General features: G+C 34.6%; 1 protein-coding gene across 4 annotated transcripts in view; it reads left to right on the top strand.

The window, feature by feature from the left end:
* Positions 1-1,209: 1,209 nt before the first annotated feature.
* The window catches only part of LOC126821815 (probable helicase senataxin), a 56,747-nt gene continuing 40,245 nt past the window's right edge, over positions 1,210-17,711 (top strand). The window contains exons 1-6 of one of the 4 annotated variants that reach the window (XM_056101168.1): positions 1,210-1,561; positions 2,591-6,610; positions 8,328-8,743; positions 12,421-13,006; positions 15,097-15,233; positions 17,344-17,452. In XM_056101168.1, coding sequence (XP_055957143.1) covers positions 1,492-1,561; positions 2,591-6,610; positions 8,328-8,743; positions 12,421-13,006; positions 15,097-15,233; positions 17,344-17,452 — 5,338 coding nt within the window. In that variant the 5' untranslated portion in view covers positions 1,210-1,491. The remainder of the gene's footprint in view (positions 1,562-2,590; positions 6,611-8,327; positions 8,744-12,420; positions 13,007-15,096; positions 15,234-17,343; positions 17,453-17,711) is intronic. The other 3 variants (XR_008788174.1, XM_050550315.2, XM_056101169.1) reach the window with 3 other exon arrangements.

Raw genomic sequence — 17,711 nt, forward strand, 5'->3', positions numbered from 1 at the left:
TATGGAATCTTACTTGACATAATTTTTATACAAGAAAATAATAAATAATATCTAGACTCAGTTTATCATTCCAGTGACTTAAATTAATAAATTGATTTATCCTAAATATAAATTTTACTGGTGGATGGATGGCGGATGCCAAGGTGTCACCACTTATAAAGAAAAAATAAGTCGATAGTTATTAAACTCAATACTGTAGTTGAATTATATTGGCCTAAAGGGAGCAGTTATAAACAGGAATTTCTTGTCATTCGTCATTTGCTTGTCATTCATCATTTGCTTGTCATTCATCATTTGCTTGTCATTTGTCATGCAGATTAGAGAGGCCCCTTTGGTATTAAAGCATTTCACCATATGAATGTTGAATATTAACATGGCCAACATTTTAAAGTGGATGTATTGATGTCACAGTTTTTTGTGTAATAATTTTTGTCCAATTAGGAAGGTTCAATTAGCCAAAATGGCCATGTCTGCAAAAATGCGTCTTTTTGATGGAGATTTAAGGCATAGTTAAAATCAGAAATGAACGTTCTGAATTCTACTGAAATGAAATAAAATTTGATAGGATAAAAAAAAAAATTCTGCACAGTCTAAAGTGTGTGTATGTGGCTCTGCCACCTTTCTTGAATTTCACCTTCTTGTTAGAAAGATGTGCATTTCAGATTTTAACGAAGCCTTCAAAGCATTTTTGGCATTTGGACGTTTTGGCAAAGCGAAACCTCCTGTTTATATCCCAATGATCTCCGATGGTTTTGATTTTGGCACATATTGGAACATAACTTCCTGGATAGCTGTTTATGACAGATGATGTTATATGCTTCCAGAATTGCTATTATATTTAGGTGTTGTGCAATGAAATAGGACATTAAACCCCCATCATTTATTCCTTTATTTAGTGGTTGAATTAAATGAATCAAAATGTTATCACATTGTGTTGAGTGTGGTGTTTTTGAAAGACTAGATGATAGTTCTTAATGTATTTAGAATTTATGCTTCGTTATGGTTCATCATCCCAAAACTTTATGAATGAAAAATCCTGCACTGTTGAAATTTACAAAGAAAAACAGTCTAAAGTTTCTGACCAATTAGTACCACTGACCGATATGTTTCACAAATAGCTATCACAACAGGTCAGTTATTAGGCAGAAATTTTTTAATTTATGCGATAGGACTCATGAATAATAACACTACAGTTGTATATAAAATATTTGTTTTGTTTTTTACAACAAATAGCGGAATCTGTACTTTGTGACAATATCATTTTATTTGTAAAATGAAGGATACAGCTGCAGGTTGTAGCCCTATACCATAAGCTCAAGTGTTCAATTTAGTATAAATCTTTATTCTTTTGTGGGGGCGGGGGGAATTTGTTGGTGTCCCAAATAATTCACTAGTGGTAAAAACCCGTGAAATTGAAATTGATTCATGAATTAAATAATTAGCTCATCATTCCACTTTACCTATGAATAATTCATCTTTTGCATTTCCAGTATGGGCAACCTCTTTTCATTTGGACAGTCAAGTCAAGAAAAGGATGAAACAGCACCATTTTGCCAAACAGGTACAGATAGCTTATCTATTATATCAGTAGAATATAAGAGATGAGAGTGGCTATTAACCCTTAACCGGTCGACGTCATTTTGATGTCAAGTGGTCAGGCTTAATAAAGGCTGACATGAAATATTTTGTATAATCCGAGTCGGAATAATTCATAAGTATTTCAACCACTTCAAGCGTCTTTAACGTTCCCGACATCGTTAAATTATGTTTTTCGTCAAAAAATGTTGAACAAAGACATGTTTTTCTCAGTGCCCTTGGCAAGACAAGTTCCTGTCTGACACGCATGTGTGGCAATATCAATTAAATACGAAACTAAATACTCAAATGCGCCTTATAAAAAAGCTTCTTGCTGCGGTCGACTACCACTTAGCTGTATAACGTTGTGGTGATTATATTCGACAATGACTAGTTACGGGTTAAGACTTGGTTATCCCAGGTGTGAGTGATTAGTTTGGGTCATGTTGATTAGACTGATTAGACTTATGGCAGGCGTTTATTTATAATATTCCAAAACCCCAGCAGGGTTTCCATGGTAACAATTTGGCAGGGTTTGGGAATTTATTACCAGGGTTGTACTGATCGCGTAGATCGATGTGCTATTATCCCATATTTGCGGTAACTAAGTTGCCTTGTGTTGAATTGTGACATTGTTACTTGACATAAAAATAAAGGGATAGTATATAGACAAGTATGTTGATGTAACACCTGTGAGGTTTATAAATCTAGATATAAATCCAATGTTGGAACACCCAGAGGTTGGGAGTTGGGGTGCCAAAGTTTAGATTGTTGATTCTATGCTGTCAGGTTTTTGAACGTTTAATACAGTGTTATTCAACATGGCACCCAAGGGTGTTAATATATTTAGGTACGGCGTAGTACTAAATAGTTTATTTATATGGCAGCATGTATGTATTGATAAAAACTCATGTTAAAATGGATCATGAGCATGAAAAACATTTTAAAAATTCTAAACATCCATAGTTTCCAGTAATAATGCTAATTAATTATACGTTTTTCACACTCTTTTCAGATTCAGAGACAGACTCTGAGGCAGTAATTATGTCAGATGTGAGTGTTTTCCAGACTACTTCCAGTTCATTACAAGATGACATCATATGTGTTAGCGACAGTGATTCAGACTCAATTTTTAGTCATTTTAACACACAAACAAATCATAAAATTAAGAAAACATCTATAAAAACAAGTTCATCAAAAAAAGTTTCATCACCTAACAAAGAGCAGCTTATTATTAATGAAACAGCCAGATCATTGCTTTCACAAAAATTTAAAAAAAAATGCAAATCCAAAAACAATACACCCGTTACCAAGCCTAATGCATCACGAGAAACAATTTCACCAAAGCAAGAGGATAGTTCTATTATCAAAAAAGATCCATCAGCCAGTCATTGGCCAATATTTTCGGAATATGTTCAAAACAATTCTCAATCAAAACTGAATAAAAGAAAAGGTTCAAGATTAAAGAAACAGGCTAATGTTAAATCTAATCTGAAAGTTACTAAAAGTTATAGACAGAGACTTGCGCAATCCTGGAATGGACGGCGTAAAAATTGCAGTCAACCTGCCATTAGCGATCTTTCAACAAGTGCTGATGGCTCGTCAAGTCTGGAAATTGATCAAGTAGAATCGTGGTCTGAATCAGATTCAGATTTTGAAACGAGTCCTATTCAACAAAAGACAAGAGTTTTGCAGAAAAAAAGTACATGTAGTACATCAACTGTAAATGCGAGTCAAATTTTATCACCAATTTTATCTAAAAAACGCATAAAAAATAGAACTGATGATTCTCTATTAAAAACAAAAATCATTTCTGATTGCATTAATGTCCATAATGAGCGAAAAATAAATTCTAGCCCTGCATTAATGTTCACTGAAAGCGACGAAGAAAAAATCACTGAACTACAAATCCCCCAAAAGAATTCAGGCAAGAGGAGAGATTCATCATCTCCTACTTTAATACCAGAATCAGATGATGAAGCAAGTCAACCATTTCCTGAACTATTACCTGCAACAGTGCATAAACATCTGCCAACCTTAGATTCTGATGAAGAAACTCAACAACCTGATTATACTGATGATGAGATTAACCACATATTCGAAAGTCAAGTAGTGGGGAAGAGCAGCCAAGAAAGTACAGTAGTAAGGAATGTGCCTCTTCAAGACAGTGCTGATGAATCTACACAGGAACCTGATTCAATGTCAGAAATGAGTCCCAATGTTGCTAGAAAATTATCTGACAGCATACAGTCAGATAGTTCTGATGAATTACCAGATTGTGATTTTCTGACTCAACCATTTGAAGTCAGATCACCAGATGTTTCAGCAGCCAAGGACAAAATGGACAAAACACCCACAGATGCTAACATCTCTTATCCAGTTCCAGTTAGTTCTGGTGTCCTACCACATTCAACTGATTATGTTAAATTTAACTCCAAAGGAAAATCCAATCTTTATTTTCCTTCTCATTCGAAGAATAACCAGGCCGAAGTATTGTCACCTCAGGTGAAACCTTCAAATAATAATTTATCAAGATTTATTTCAGACCTTAAAGGAAATGACAATACTAAGAAATCCACACAAACAATTTCCAAGACACAACCATTTTCTTTAAGTCCGCTAAAAAGTCAGAATATATCAGTTTCTAGTCCTACACCAAGCATATTTGAAAAAATGGCAGCATCTAGTCAAGCCCTAATGAAGGACAGTCAGTATCATAGTGATGTAGAAATGGATGAATGCATCATTGTTCCTGTTTTGAAATTAGGGAATAGCAGCTCTGTTAATGATAATTCTGCTCCTTTCAGTGATAACAAGGATACTGATGATAGTGGTGATGACAAAAAAACTGGGGATGGTAACCCTTGTTTGGGAATATTTGAGTTCAAGCATCCTGAAGCTTTTAAGGACAAATCAGATAAAAGTATAAAAAATTCTGTAAATTTTGGAGCGGTAGAAATAAAGGAAGAAGTTGATAATGGTTGGAGTTATACACAGGCTGATGATGATGATGATGATGTTGTGGAAATCTTTGATTTGGATGATGAAGATGCTTTGTTTTGTTTGTCTCAAGTACCAGTCAATATCAAATCTGAACCGGTGTCAGAAGAAGAGGAGGAAGTAGTAGGTGATGATGAATTTGGCGCAATGGCCAAATTGTATGACAACGAAGAAGAGGAAATTGAACAACCTAAGCTAAAACAGGCTAAATTCGATTCCTCATTAAAACAGACAATAGTGGAAGCAGCAGATAAAGATGTTGATTTATTTGATTCTTATTTTCAAGATGATTTTACCGATGATGAAGAGAAGGCGATAGAGGAAGGTAAAGATGCTGATGAAAATGAGTCTGATGCATTTTCCGATGAAGATATTTTTAATCAGTCAACTACTAACTTGTGCGACAAAATTAAATTTGATAAATCTGAAAATGAAATAGAAAATAACCAGACAAAACATCTAGCTACTGGTGCTAATACTGGTTTCCAGGAGAACAATATATTACCCATGTCCAAACAATCGTCAGAAATAAACTTAAATCTGATACCAGATATAAAGAGCATAGAAAAAGATGGAATTAAATTGAGTGAGGAAATGGAAGATATATCGAGTAGAGAGATAGGTAATGATTTGACTTTTATTAATGCTTTTTTCGATGATTGTGGTGATGCTTTGCCAAGAAAGATAGATGCAATGAAATTGAAGTGTGATGATGTTGATAAACCTGTAATGGGACCACCCACCATTGTAACTCCTGACCAGGACGTCACATCTGCTTCTATTACAACAAATATTACTCCTATTCTGAATAAACCTGAAACAACTAGTGATGATGAAATCTATAATGATTTAACCCAAATTGACAAGGACGTCACATCTGTTTCTATTACAACAAATGTTACTCCTATTCTGAATAAACCTGAAACAACTAGTGATGATGAAATCTATAATGATTTAACCCAAATTGACAGTTTTCATAGTCCTGGACATGTTACATTATACAAATCTGATGAAGAAGACAGAGGTACTTCCACTAGTTCTAAAACTAATTTCAAGAGAAGAAAGAAACTCCTTTCAGAAAGCAGTATCGAGAGGGCTGTTGATGATAAAGGAAATTGCTGTTTAGAAATATCAGAGGATGAGATATATTATGCACCTACACAGCTTATTACTGATATTACTGAGCCTTCTACTTCTAGTGATGATCTTGCTGTGATTGAAGATTTGCTTGCTAAAGGGAAGACATTAAATAAGAGTAAATCAGTTACTAGTAACAAACCTAAACAGATCATTCAAATTAATCCTCAACGACAAGAAAGTAAGAAAGAAATAAGAGATAAATATAAAAGGGCCAAAGAAATGAATATTAGCAAATCTGGAAAACTATCTTCGCATTGCAAATCAACATCATCTAGCATACCAGCATTATGCAGTAAACCCACTGTCAAACCGTCTCCATCTAACAAACCATCTTCATCTTCACACAGTAATAAATCTTCATCTAGCAAACCGTGTTCATCAAACAAACCATCTTCATCCAGTAAACCAATGTTATCCAGCAAACCTTCAACTGGTAATTCAACTTCATCTAACAAACCATCTCATTACAGTTATTCAACCTCATCTACTAAACCCTCTCCAAACAGTAAACTACCCATATCTGCTCAAAAGGTATCAAATGAACGATTAGATTCAACAGTGGAAAATTCCACAAAATCCAAAAATTTTTCTACCCAAAAATCAGTTTCCAGATTTTTGAGCAAATCAAAGCCCCATTCAACAGTTCCCATTTCCAAGAAAAATTCCACTTCTTTCAAAGCAAACCAAAGTAGTAGTTGGTTGAATAAAAATCATCAAGTTCCTGGGATTTCCACAAAAAAGAAAAAATCAGCAACGAAGAGACTGAAGTCAGTTGATGAACCTTTTAGTCTGACACAAAAGATTACTATGGCTAGAAAGCAGCTGAAACACAGGAAAAATCAAGCTAAAGCTACAGAGGTTGCTATTGCTAAATATAATAATACTAGAGATGAAAGTAAGTACTGAAGAATGAGGTACTAACCCTTATTTATATACATCGTCAATATCCCCAGTGTCTCATTCCGTTCTACTCCATTAACCCCTGGGTTAATCTATGGGGGTGGGGTGGACACGTTTTCAAGTTATCTGCCCTTGGATGATTGTGCTATTGTTATTGACCAGTCCCATAAATCTTTAGTTGCAAAGGAAAATGGCAAAGGGAAGTAACTGCTTTGATGATTGTTCTATTTTTATTGACCAATCCCATAAATCCTAAATTGCAATGGAAAATGGCAAAGGGAAGTAACTGCCATTGGGTAATGTAAACAAAACACTAAGACTCCCCTTCCAGACAAGGTTAGGATTTAGGAATTAGCCAGATGATAGCCTAAATAGAGAAGTTCAAATTATACTACAATTATTAAAATTATTATATAATATATTAATGAAGGCCTGACATGTGTTTATATAAATATTTTTATTGAGAATTAAATTGCCAAGTATAAGTTCAATAATAATAAACATAACAGAATGAAACATTTCAGACAAAGAACGAATAGTAATAATAATAACAAAAGTCAAACATATAGATGTTATACATATTTGAAATCAGCAAAAGGTACTACAGATTTTGATAATACAATTAAATATAAATAAATTAGAAATGTATACATTATTTACATAAATCATTCAGTAAATTTACATGAAAATGGTTATCTACCCTTATAAAAAAGAATGCGAAATGAAGGCTGTTTAATTAGTAAAACAGGTTTGTAAACCTGGACAGATAATCAGAAATCTTTAAAACCCTATGGATTAATCCAGGGTATAGTGGAATAGAACGGAATGAGACCACTGGGGATACCGAGGATGATTTATATATAAGGCTTCAAATAAAGCATAGTTTTTAAAAGGGATGAAGCATGTAACTACAGCTACAACATTTAAATTGTGGTAACATGCTTCATCCCTTTTAAAAACAATTTTGTAATCCAGAGGGGAGCCATGATGGCTTAATCTGTATGGGACTGACCTACTTACTATGAAGTCCTGGGTTCAATACTGTTATTGGCTAAGAATGTTACATGAGATTTTCCAGCCTAGTTTCATCTTTTGAGTGATGCTACTAGGCAAAGACAGAGTTTTTGGCAAGGAAGGGCATCTAATTATTTGAAAAACCGAGATCCCATGTGAACATTGAAATGCATAATAAGAGAAGACTTTGCAGTTATTCAAAGAAGAGTAGGTGGACATTCCACTGTCTAGGCAAAATTTCCCTACACAGCATACTGCATGGTGTTAAATTCAGAGAGCATGTCCACTTCTCAATTGGAATGACAGCTCCTTCCATAATTTTGCACATGCATATATATTATTAGATCTATTATCAACTCATTTACAATGCTAATAACATCACTGATTTACTAATGGAGCAATTACCTATAGAAAAAGTGTAATGGATTTTGAATAATATCATATTCAATTTCAAATAACCTTATCCTGAATTAATTGTAGAAAACCAAGTTCAGATTGCCATGATGCTTATGATGATGCTAATAATATAGACTTTTAATGAACCACGTCACAGTATTATGTAACTGTCTGTCTTTAATATAAAACCAATTCTTATGAAATTCCCAATGCCGATTTCAAAAAGAAAAGGAATCTGATCTGATATGCTCTTTTGCATTTATTATATTTATCAACTGAAACGAGTTCTTTTAAATCTTCAGTGGAAAACTTAACAGGTAGTGATGTCCAGCTACCAGATGTTAATGATATCTTAAATAAACAGTTACCTATTCTTTCGTGTGATGTCAATGAAATGCGCAGAGGTATAGAATTGGAGAACGCTGAAAATGTTCCAAAAGAACCATCTGCTGCAAGAGAAGGTGTGACAAATAATGAAGCACGTACCATAAAAGCAAGGACTTTGTCAGACAAACCAGATACAGTAATTGATCCATATGCAGAAGCTTCTACATCTATGTGTGCTTTGACTGACCATAATAAGTTTGTTGAAAAGAATGAGACTCTTGTCAGACATAGTGTAAATAAAGTCAATAAGAATAAAAGACAGAAAACTTTTGACAGTGATAATGAAATAGGACCCACAAAAAATGCAGAAATAATAGTGCCAGCCAAAAAGGTATGTATACGGCTGTACGCATTTCTGCGCAGGTTTCCGCCACCAAAGAACTCAGTCTATGCAAATGTAAAGGGACTGCTTCCATGTAAGCTGTCAGGTTTCCTGCTGTACAGATAAATCCTCACTTATGAGGTCATTTTCGTGGGTTTTCCCAAACTTTACAGCAGATTTTCTGGAAATAAAGAAAATCGCATGCATGAACACTGCATTTCTCCGCTAGCAAAAAGTCATACATTTAAAACAGGCCTAATGAAATGTTTCTTTGATACAAAATTTGGATATAATGCATGTAAAGCACCTAGTAGTTGACCCTTAAATCAATGGTATTGTCAAACATAACACACTTCCAAATTATACAACAATAATCAAAGATGGTTAATTTCATGGTAGGCTAATCAGAGTTGTTGACAACGTTATCTGGTAAATGTTGATGTGATAGAACTGGTTAAAGAAATTCCAAATATAATTTTAACACAGAGATCTTTGCTACTGTAAATGCATAATGAAGATTTGAAGAAACAGGAAGTGACACAAACAAAATAAAAAAAAAACAAGTTTTCCTTATATATAACATACTGAAGTCGCGATCGATAACAGATAAACGGGCGATTTTCAACTTACTGATAATTTCTTTGAAAATGAAAAGTTGTTATATTAATTAGACTGTGAGAGGATAGCTGTTGAAAACTAACAATTTCTACCCAGATATTGACCGTCATGTAGGGGTCCAGGGGCCTCTCCCTTGAAAATTTGGAAAATTAGGCTGGCCAAATGCGTTTTCCTGCTATTCCGCACCTTAAGTACAGCAACTTGAAAGTGGTTAAATATAGCCTTATTGGTGTTGTGTCGTGTTAATGAAATTCTCGGTTTGAGTCCACTGAATCTTGGCCTGCAAGGATGAGAATTAATATGAATGCAGTATTTGATAAATTAAGATGGCCTATTTGTCGTTTTAGAGTGCATACCAAATTATGATTTGTGATCCAATTGGCGGAGACAGAAGTAATTGTAAAAAAATAATGATATGTCTCTATAGGTCTACCGGAATAAACTATTATTATCGCTTAAAATTTGTAATAGAGAATTGATAAAAACAACATACTCCACAGGCTATTTCTATTTTTCTTGCTTTCTCTTATCTAGTGACAGTCAATTCTTTTATGAATTATCAGGTTGACCAGATATCCTGTCACAGTCTCATATAACAACTTTTCGTCTTCAAAGGAATTATTGGTGAGCTGAAAATCGACTGTGGATCAGTTATCGCTCTGTACTTCAGTCAGTTATATGAAAGGACAACTTGTTTGTGTCACTTCCTATTTCTTCAAATCATTGTTACGCATCTACTGTATCAATGATCTCTGTGTTAAAATTATATTTGGAATGTGTTTATAAAGATCTATTACATTTATGTATTATTGGCTGACACCAACATTGTCCTTTAATGTGGACATAATATATTTTTACCACCTGTGTCTGTTGTTCATTGGCCTGTCAGTTGGTCAATTTCTTGTCAACACTCGACGGGTCTAAAGCAATGACCTTGTTTCACAAGGTTGTGGACCCTCTAGTAGTAGGAGTCACAATTTTTATACGTCCACATTGAAATGTGGTCGTATATTGTCGTTGCCCCCGTCCGTCCGGCTGTCTGGCATCCACAATTGCTTGTGGACGCTCTAGAGGCTAAAGTTAATATCCAATTGACTTTAAATTTATACACAGTGTTTAAGGTCATGAGACAAAGAATCTTATTGATTTTCTGCCAGAGTTATGTCCCTTGATCACCTTGAAAAATCTTGTGGACGCTCAAGAGGCTAAAGTTGATATCTGATTGACTTTAAATTTATGCACAGTGTTTAAGGTCATCAGACGAAGACGCCTATTGATTTTCAACAAATTTCTGATAATTACTGCCAGAGTTATGGCCCTTGAAAACTTTGAAAAATCTTGTGGACGCTCTAGAGGCTAAAGTTTTGATCCGACTGACTTTAAATTTATACACAGTGTTTAAGGTCATCAAACGAAGAAGCCTATTGATTTTCAATGATTTCCGATTATCACTGCAGAGTTATGGCCCTTGATCACTTTGAAAAATCTTGTGGATAGTTATCGTCTGATTGATTTTATATTTATACACTGTGTTTACGCCTATATTGTTTCGATGGACTTTAGATTGATACATAAAGTTTAAAGATACTTTCCCAGAAAAGTATTTATCAGTTGGTTATTTTCAATAAAAATATGTCAAATTTGGTATATATGGAAAGGATAGACACCTAATCTTACTAGAAAAATACTGGATTACCCGAAAAACGCCCATGTGTAGGGTGACCCACCATAAATAAATATCTCCAAATTTCTCGACAATTACGCCACAATATTTATATATATGCCAAGCCTCAAATCAGTTTCACACAATTATAGTCACTAAATAAACGATCATGTTGTACTTAATTAGCTATGACCATTAATCATCTATAAATAATAGACTGAAAACTGGTTCCAAATGTCGTCCATAACATCCAGACACTTTTGAAATTAGTCTCGCTTAACCAGTCTATCGACCATTCTACGTCTGATTGACAGGTCGGGATAATCAAGACTACTTTTTTACGAAACATAACAGAAAGCTAGAACAAGAAATTGAATTTAGAAATAAGCACTTTAGACAACTCAACAATTGTTTTAAGAAACTTGTAAAAGTAAAATGAAACTACTGCTAGTATCATGTTCCTGCTAAAGAAAGTGATTCAGAGATAGTATTTGTACTAAACCAAAAGATGCCGCTCCTAACGGTACAGTTAATGATAAAGCAATTTAAAAAATAAAACAAACGTAATTTCTAAAGCTGCTGTAATAACCAAGAAGTTAAATTTTACTGCTATTCAAAATCGTCAACAATAGATTTTTTACGGCTGTAATAGTTGATACATTTGTAGAGAATTGCACGTGCCACGGCTATTTATCGACTCAAAGAGAGTGCGGGGTAGTCAGAAATCAGTTCGAGACACGCAACTGAGGCATGCACATTTAGCCGTGTCGAGACCAACTTTCTGTAGAGTGCACGGGTCACCTACCATGGGTCAAGTACTGGGCAAAATTGTCAGGGTATCACTAACTGGCAACCCGACTGTTATCTGCCAGCTTACTGTGTGCCAGCTTAAGTTTTGTTACCGATAAAAGTATAATTATGCGACAACTCTTGTTGACTGCCCTGACGATTTAGCTGCTGTGGGTGTATGTTTTGTTGCCTGGCAACCTATCTTTATCAGATCTGGATGAAACTTAAAGTATATGTTTATATCCAAAAGATCTTGGTTCCTTTTGATATTTGTGCATATCGGACTGCAACATCCTGGATTATGACCACTGATTGTAGCTTGTTCTCTATCCATCTCTTGGAAATTGTGGGCATATCTTGCATGGCAACTGCTGGTTTTATAAGATGGAGCTAGGCAGTTTAACACTTGAAGACAATGTGGAGTAACTTGAACTTAATTCTTTGCTGAATTGGAAGCCACTGTAGGAATTGCAATACAGGGGAGATGTTTTGATGTATACTAGTGTTAGCTGCGGAATTTTGAACATGTTTGAGTGAGATGAAACAAGCGCTTGCTTCACTTTGTAGGATCTTGTTAATGCTCTTTAAGTATTTAAATGTTGTGTTCTTTTTTCAGAAGAAAGAATGCATTGAAGTAATAGGTATTAAGAAAGGAAAGGAAAAGGTGAACACAGCTACTAGCACTGCTAAAGACAGTGTTTTATTAGATGAACTAATTGATAAAATGGGTCCAATCAATCAACCTACACATCTCCCATTTCAAAGAAAAGTTACTCAGTTGAAACAAAGTTCAAGTACAGCAATCAGTTTGGCAGCTTCCGTTCACAAGCCCTTGGAATCATCATCTAGTGTTCCTCTACATTCATACAAATTAGATAATGCTAATTCGGTGTCAAAAGTTCCAAATACATGTAATCAGTCAAAGGTGGACCCTAGAAAGCAAAAACATGCACTGCATTCAGCACCAGCAGCTTCATCAGGATTACCAGCAACTGGCATTTCAGTAAATTTAATGTTGAAAAATAATCAACAGCCACGTCAGCCTCTATCTACATACAATGCTGTCTCAAGCCACTCTGTTTCAAAAACTGTTATGTCAAAGCCAGCAATACAGGAGAAAGCACAAGTTAATAAGATATTTAAGCTAGATGATTATTATAGAATTATTCTCAGGTGGAATCCTGTTTGGTTAGATGAGCAAGGTAAAGATTATTTATACTATCTTATGAATCACATAATTCATCTATGGTCCCAGGTTCAATCCTGGTGTTGGCCGTAAAATTTTCTTTGGAATTCCCAGTGTGGTTTCCCCCTTGTCAGTGTTGTTGGATAGAGAACCTTATAGTGTCTGTTTATTTGTATTGTTCGTAAAAAAAACCCTGAGGTCCCTTGTACACAATACTGCGTGATGTATGTCTGTCTTCATTAGATCTGTTGGTGCAGAAAAGTAGGGCATTTAATCTCATTTCATTTTCATTCTGTCACACCTTTTGGAACAAAATAAATATAAGTTGACTCTTCTTCTAAGTTCTAATTGAGGTAGATGTTTATTTCATTTGGACAACAATAACTTTGATTCTGATTGAGTGAGAGTGATGAAACTTGGTAAAGAGCATTTTCTGCTTAGCTTAAACATACAGGTCTTTCTTTAGGCCTGAAATGTTATCTAAATTATTAATTAGACATTAATTAACTTATCCAGTAAGTGGATTGTGATCCGATTTACTGCATAACTTTCCTTCTCGATTAAACGATTAAATGTATAATCGAGACTATGCTGTTTAACGTACTGACTTTAGTAATGATGACCGAGGCTAGGCAGAAATTTAATTCGCTTAGTTCTCGGTTCATGGTGGATCTATTTGAATGAAATTTTCAGCAAATTGCCTTTACGTTATCTAGTTTTTAATTATTATAGTGAGAAATGCCAACTCGTTATCGAATCTCCCATAATGTATCTTTAAGCATAGTGATAAGAAATGGGTTCATCCGGCTGTCTGTCTATCTCTCTGTCACACTTTTTTGGGAACACAATAACTCTGCTTCTAATTGAGTTAAAAAAGCAATTTGATTGAACCATGACAATATTGATTCTTCTTGAGTGAAAGTGATCAGTGGTGAAGCTTTGCGACATCTTCATTACGTCAATAAGTTCAATAATGAGCATTTTGACTAAAGCTAAGCAACAATAAGCATTATAATAGGTCAAAACTTTGGAACAAAATAACTCTGCTTCTAACAGAAGATAAGTGAAGATAAGCAATTTGATAGATGGATGATTTACAAAAAATATGCGGGGACATTAGTTAATAATTGTCATCTATTTATTTTAGGATTAAGGCTGTCCCAAGTCTTACTGTTAGCTTGCTAATCACTGTTACACCCTAATAATGGTTGAGTTGGAATTTCGTGTAAATTGGACCGAAACTGACAGACGAAATGGCTACTCCTTCAGAGTCCTTGTACGCAAATAGTGTAAACATATATAATACCAAGTTTGTGGACTCTCTAGATGTCATAATTTTTATCCGATTTTGATGAAACTTAAAATATGTGTTTATATCCCAAAGATCTTGGTTCCTTTCGATATTGCCACATATTGGACTGTAACTTCCTGGATCATAGCCCCTGATTTTAAAAAATTGCGATTTTAGCTTGTGGAACCTGTAGGGGTCACAATTTTTATCTGATTTGAAAATATATCACCGTTACACTTTAATGATAATTGAGTTCGAAATTTCAAGCAAAACAGACCAAAATCGTCTGACAAAATGGCCAATCCTTGTGCGCTAATAGAGTAACTAAAAGTATGTAATGCGAATGCCAAGATTGTGGACCCTGATCTTGGTTCTTTTCAAGGATTATTGCCCCTGATTGTATGAAAAGGTCACAATATTTATACAATTTAGAAAAAAAACATTTAAAAATATCACCGTTAAACCATAGTGATGGTTGAGTTTGAATTTCGTAAAAATCTTAGCGAAACTCATAAACAAACTGACTGCTCCACGTACGCACATAGTGTAAAAGTATGTAATACCAAGGTTGTGGACCCTTGAGAGGTCACAATATTGATCCGATTTTAATGAAACTTAAAATATATGTTTATATCTGAAAAATCTTGGTTCCTGTCAATATTCACGCATATCGGACTGTAGCTCCCTGGATCATGGCCCTTGATTGTACGGAAAATCTTTTTTTTTTTTTTTTTTTTTTTTACTTGTTCCCAGTCCCTCTCTTGAAAATGTGGGTGTATCTTGCATAGTAACTGCTTGTTAATGTATCATTACAGATAATGCCAAGAATAATGGACAACCGCCACCATTACTAGGAAAAGCAAATGTATTTCAATTATTAGAATCTTATACAAATATACAAGAGTACCAGGAAATCATGCTTAATCTATTAGCTTTAGAGACATGGGAGATGGTTAGTTTCAATTCGTTATTAATCTTTTAAAACTTGTACAGGTACTCATGACTGTCACCCATGACTGTGAACTGTGTTTGCTATGCTGTATCTTGAATATAATTTGTCATTAACACGTGACACATAAGGCTCTTTCTTTTTTGTGTTCCAGTAAGGGTTTTTGGCCATTTGGGCTGAATATGAACAAAGATGTTAGATCCTTGTGGTATAATAAAGATACTAGAAGTTCCTTAATAATCCTTCAAATTGTACTGTTCACCTTTTTAAGACCATTTTATCCTATGATTTTGGTTTCTTAATGGCATGGTTAAACCAGGATTGTTATTATAAATTAAAATATACTTGGGTCAACAGAGGTCTTGCAAATTTCCATCACTAGCGTTACTAAACTTCAATTTCCTTGAAAGTTAACAGAATAACAATGAAAAGTTTCGTTGGTTACAGTATTTCGCCCATATATTCCGGACATGTCCGACGCTATTTTCCAAACCTCCGAAATTGTCCGACCAGGAATATGCACAATCGGACATCATGATATGGTGAAAAATATTCCAAATTCCAAAATTAAGTGGACTGAGTGCATAACTACCACTGAACTATTCTTATTTCGGAAGTTCTGCATTCATTTGCTGCCATATAAACAAAGACACCTAATTTTAAAGGAATATTACTGTTTTGAATTTGATGTCGAAGCAGGATTCGGCAAGCTTTCATTCAATCATCAATGTATTACAAAAATGCATAATTTTGTAGGAATGTTGCTGACATAAATTTGAATACCTATTTTTATTACATACAGGATTTGAATATTTTGTTGACACATGAATTTTATATGCCCGCATAGAAATGTAGACTATATTGCCGTCGTCCCTTCCATCTATCCGTCCGTCCGTTGTCCACAATTTCCGTTTATAACGTCGAGAGTTATGGCCCTTGTTTCACTTTGTTGAACCTTGTGAACGCTCTAACGCCAAAAGTTATCATCTTGTCTTTGTGAAATTTATATGCATTATTTGAATTAGTGAAACAAAGAAGTCTATTGAATTTCAGCAGTTTCCGTTTATTACGTCTAGAGTTATGGCCCTGGTTTCACTTTATTGAACCTTGTGAACGCTCTAACATCAAAAGTTATCTGCCGATCTGTATGAAATTTACATGCGTCTTTTAGATTAGTAAAGAGAAGAATCCTATTGAATTTCAGCAATTTCTGTTTAATACTTCTAGAGTTCTGGCCCTTGTTTCACTTCGTTGCACTTTGTGAACGCTCTAACCTATACTAAGTCATCATGCAATCTGTATGAAATTTATATGCATCATTTAGATTAGTGAAACCACGAAGCCTATTGAATTTCAGCAATTTACATTAATTACTTCTAGGGTTATAGCCCTTATATCACTTTATTCAACATTGTAAATGCTCGAATGATGAAAGTTATCCGATTCCGATATGTATGAAATTTATATGCATCATTTAAATTTGTGGAATGGAGGACGGAGGTCTATTGAATTTCAGCATTTTCCATCAATTATTTCTAGAGTTATGGCCCTTGTTTTACTTTGTGAACCTTGTCATCGTTTGAATGACAAAAGTTATCATCCGATCTGTATGAAATTTATATGCATTATTTAAATTAGTAAAACAAAAAAGCCTGTCAAATTTCAAAATTTTTTGTAAATCACCTCCAGAGTTAAGGTCCTTGTTTCAGCTTGTAGAACCTTGTGAACCCTCAAACAGCAAAAATTATAATCTGATCTGTATGGAACTGTCTTGTAAAGGCCCCCAATTACCTACAAAGGAATAAATATGCAACAACCCCTGTCAGCCGCTCAGACGATTTAGCTGCTGTGGGCGTGTGTTTCGTTGCCTGGCAATTAATTGTGGTATGAATTCGTCTGCTAAAATAACGATAAGAGTTATGCCCCTTTATTTTCGATAAAATAAGAAAAATTTTGAAATCCCATCACTGAATGGTCCTATGCCTATGGTAGGGTGTAATCTAACAAAAATGTCCCACATTTAACTTCAAAAAGATACTGCTGATTTCTAAAGCGACACATATCATTCAAAATGTGTCATTTTCACTACATTATCATTTTCTTGTTTATCTAGATAACTCGTGATTGGAAGGAAAAACATCACAAACAGAAATCTGATGATTTCCAGATAGGACTTGAAAGTATACAAACAGAAGAGGAGTTTATCCGATTTGTATGGCTTGGTATGTAACATAGCTTAATGATATTAAGTGTTGTCATCTTACATAACAGAGGATTTATTTTTGTCTCTTGCCTTGTAAATCTGTCTGTCTGTTACACTTTTTGGGACACAGTAACACTGTTTCTGATTCAGGTCGAATATTCAAACTTGGTGTAGCTGTGCATTGAGTGAATGTATTGACTGATTTTGATGATGAACATTTTCTGCAGAGGCTAAGCAGAGATTTTTGGACAATAATGCTGATGAAACTTGGTGTATGG

Source organism: Patella vulgata, chromosome 5, assembly GCF_932274485.2.
Source record: "Patella vulgata chromosome 5, xgPatVulg1.2, whole genome shotgun sequence".
Classification (NCBI taxonomy): domain Eukaryota; kingdom Metazoa; phylum Mollusca; class Gastropoda; family Patellidae; genus Patella; species Patella vulgata.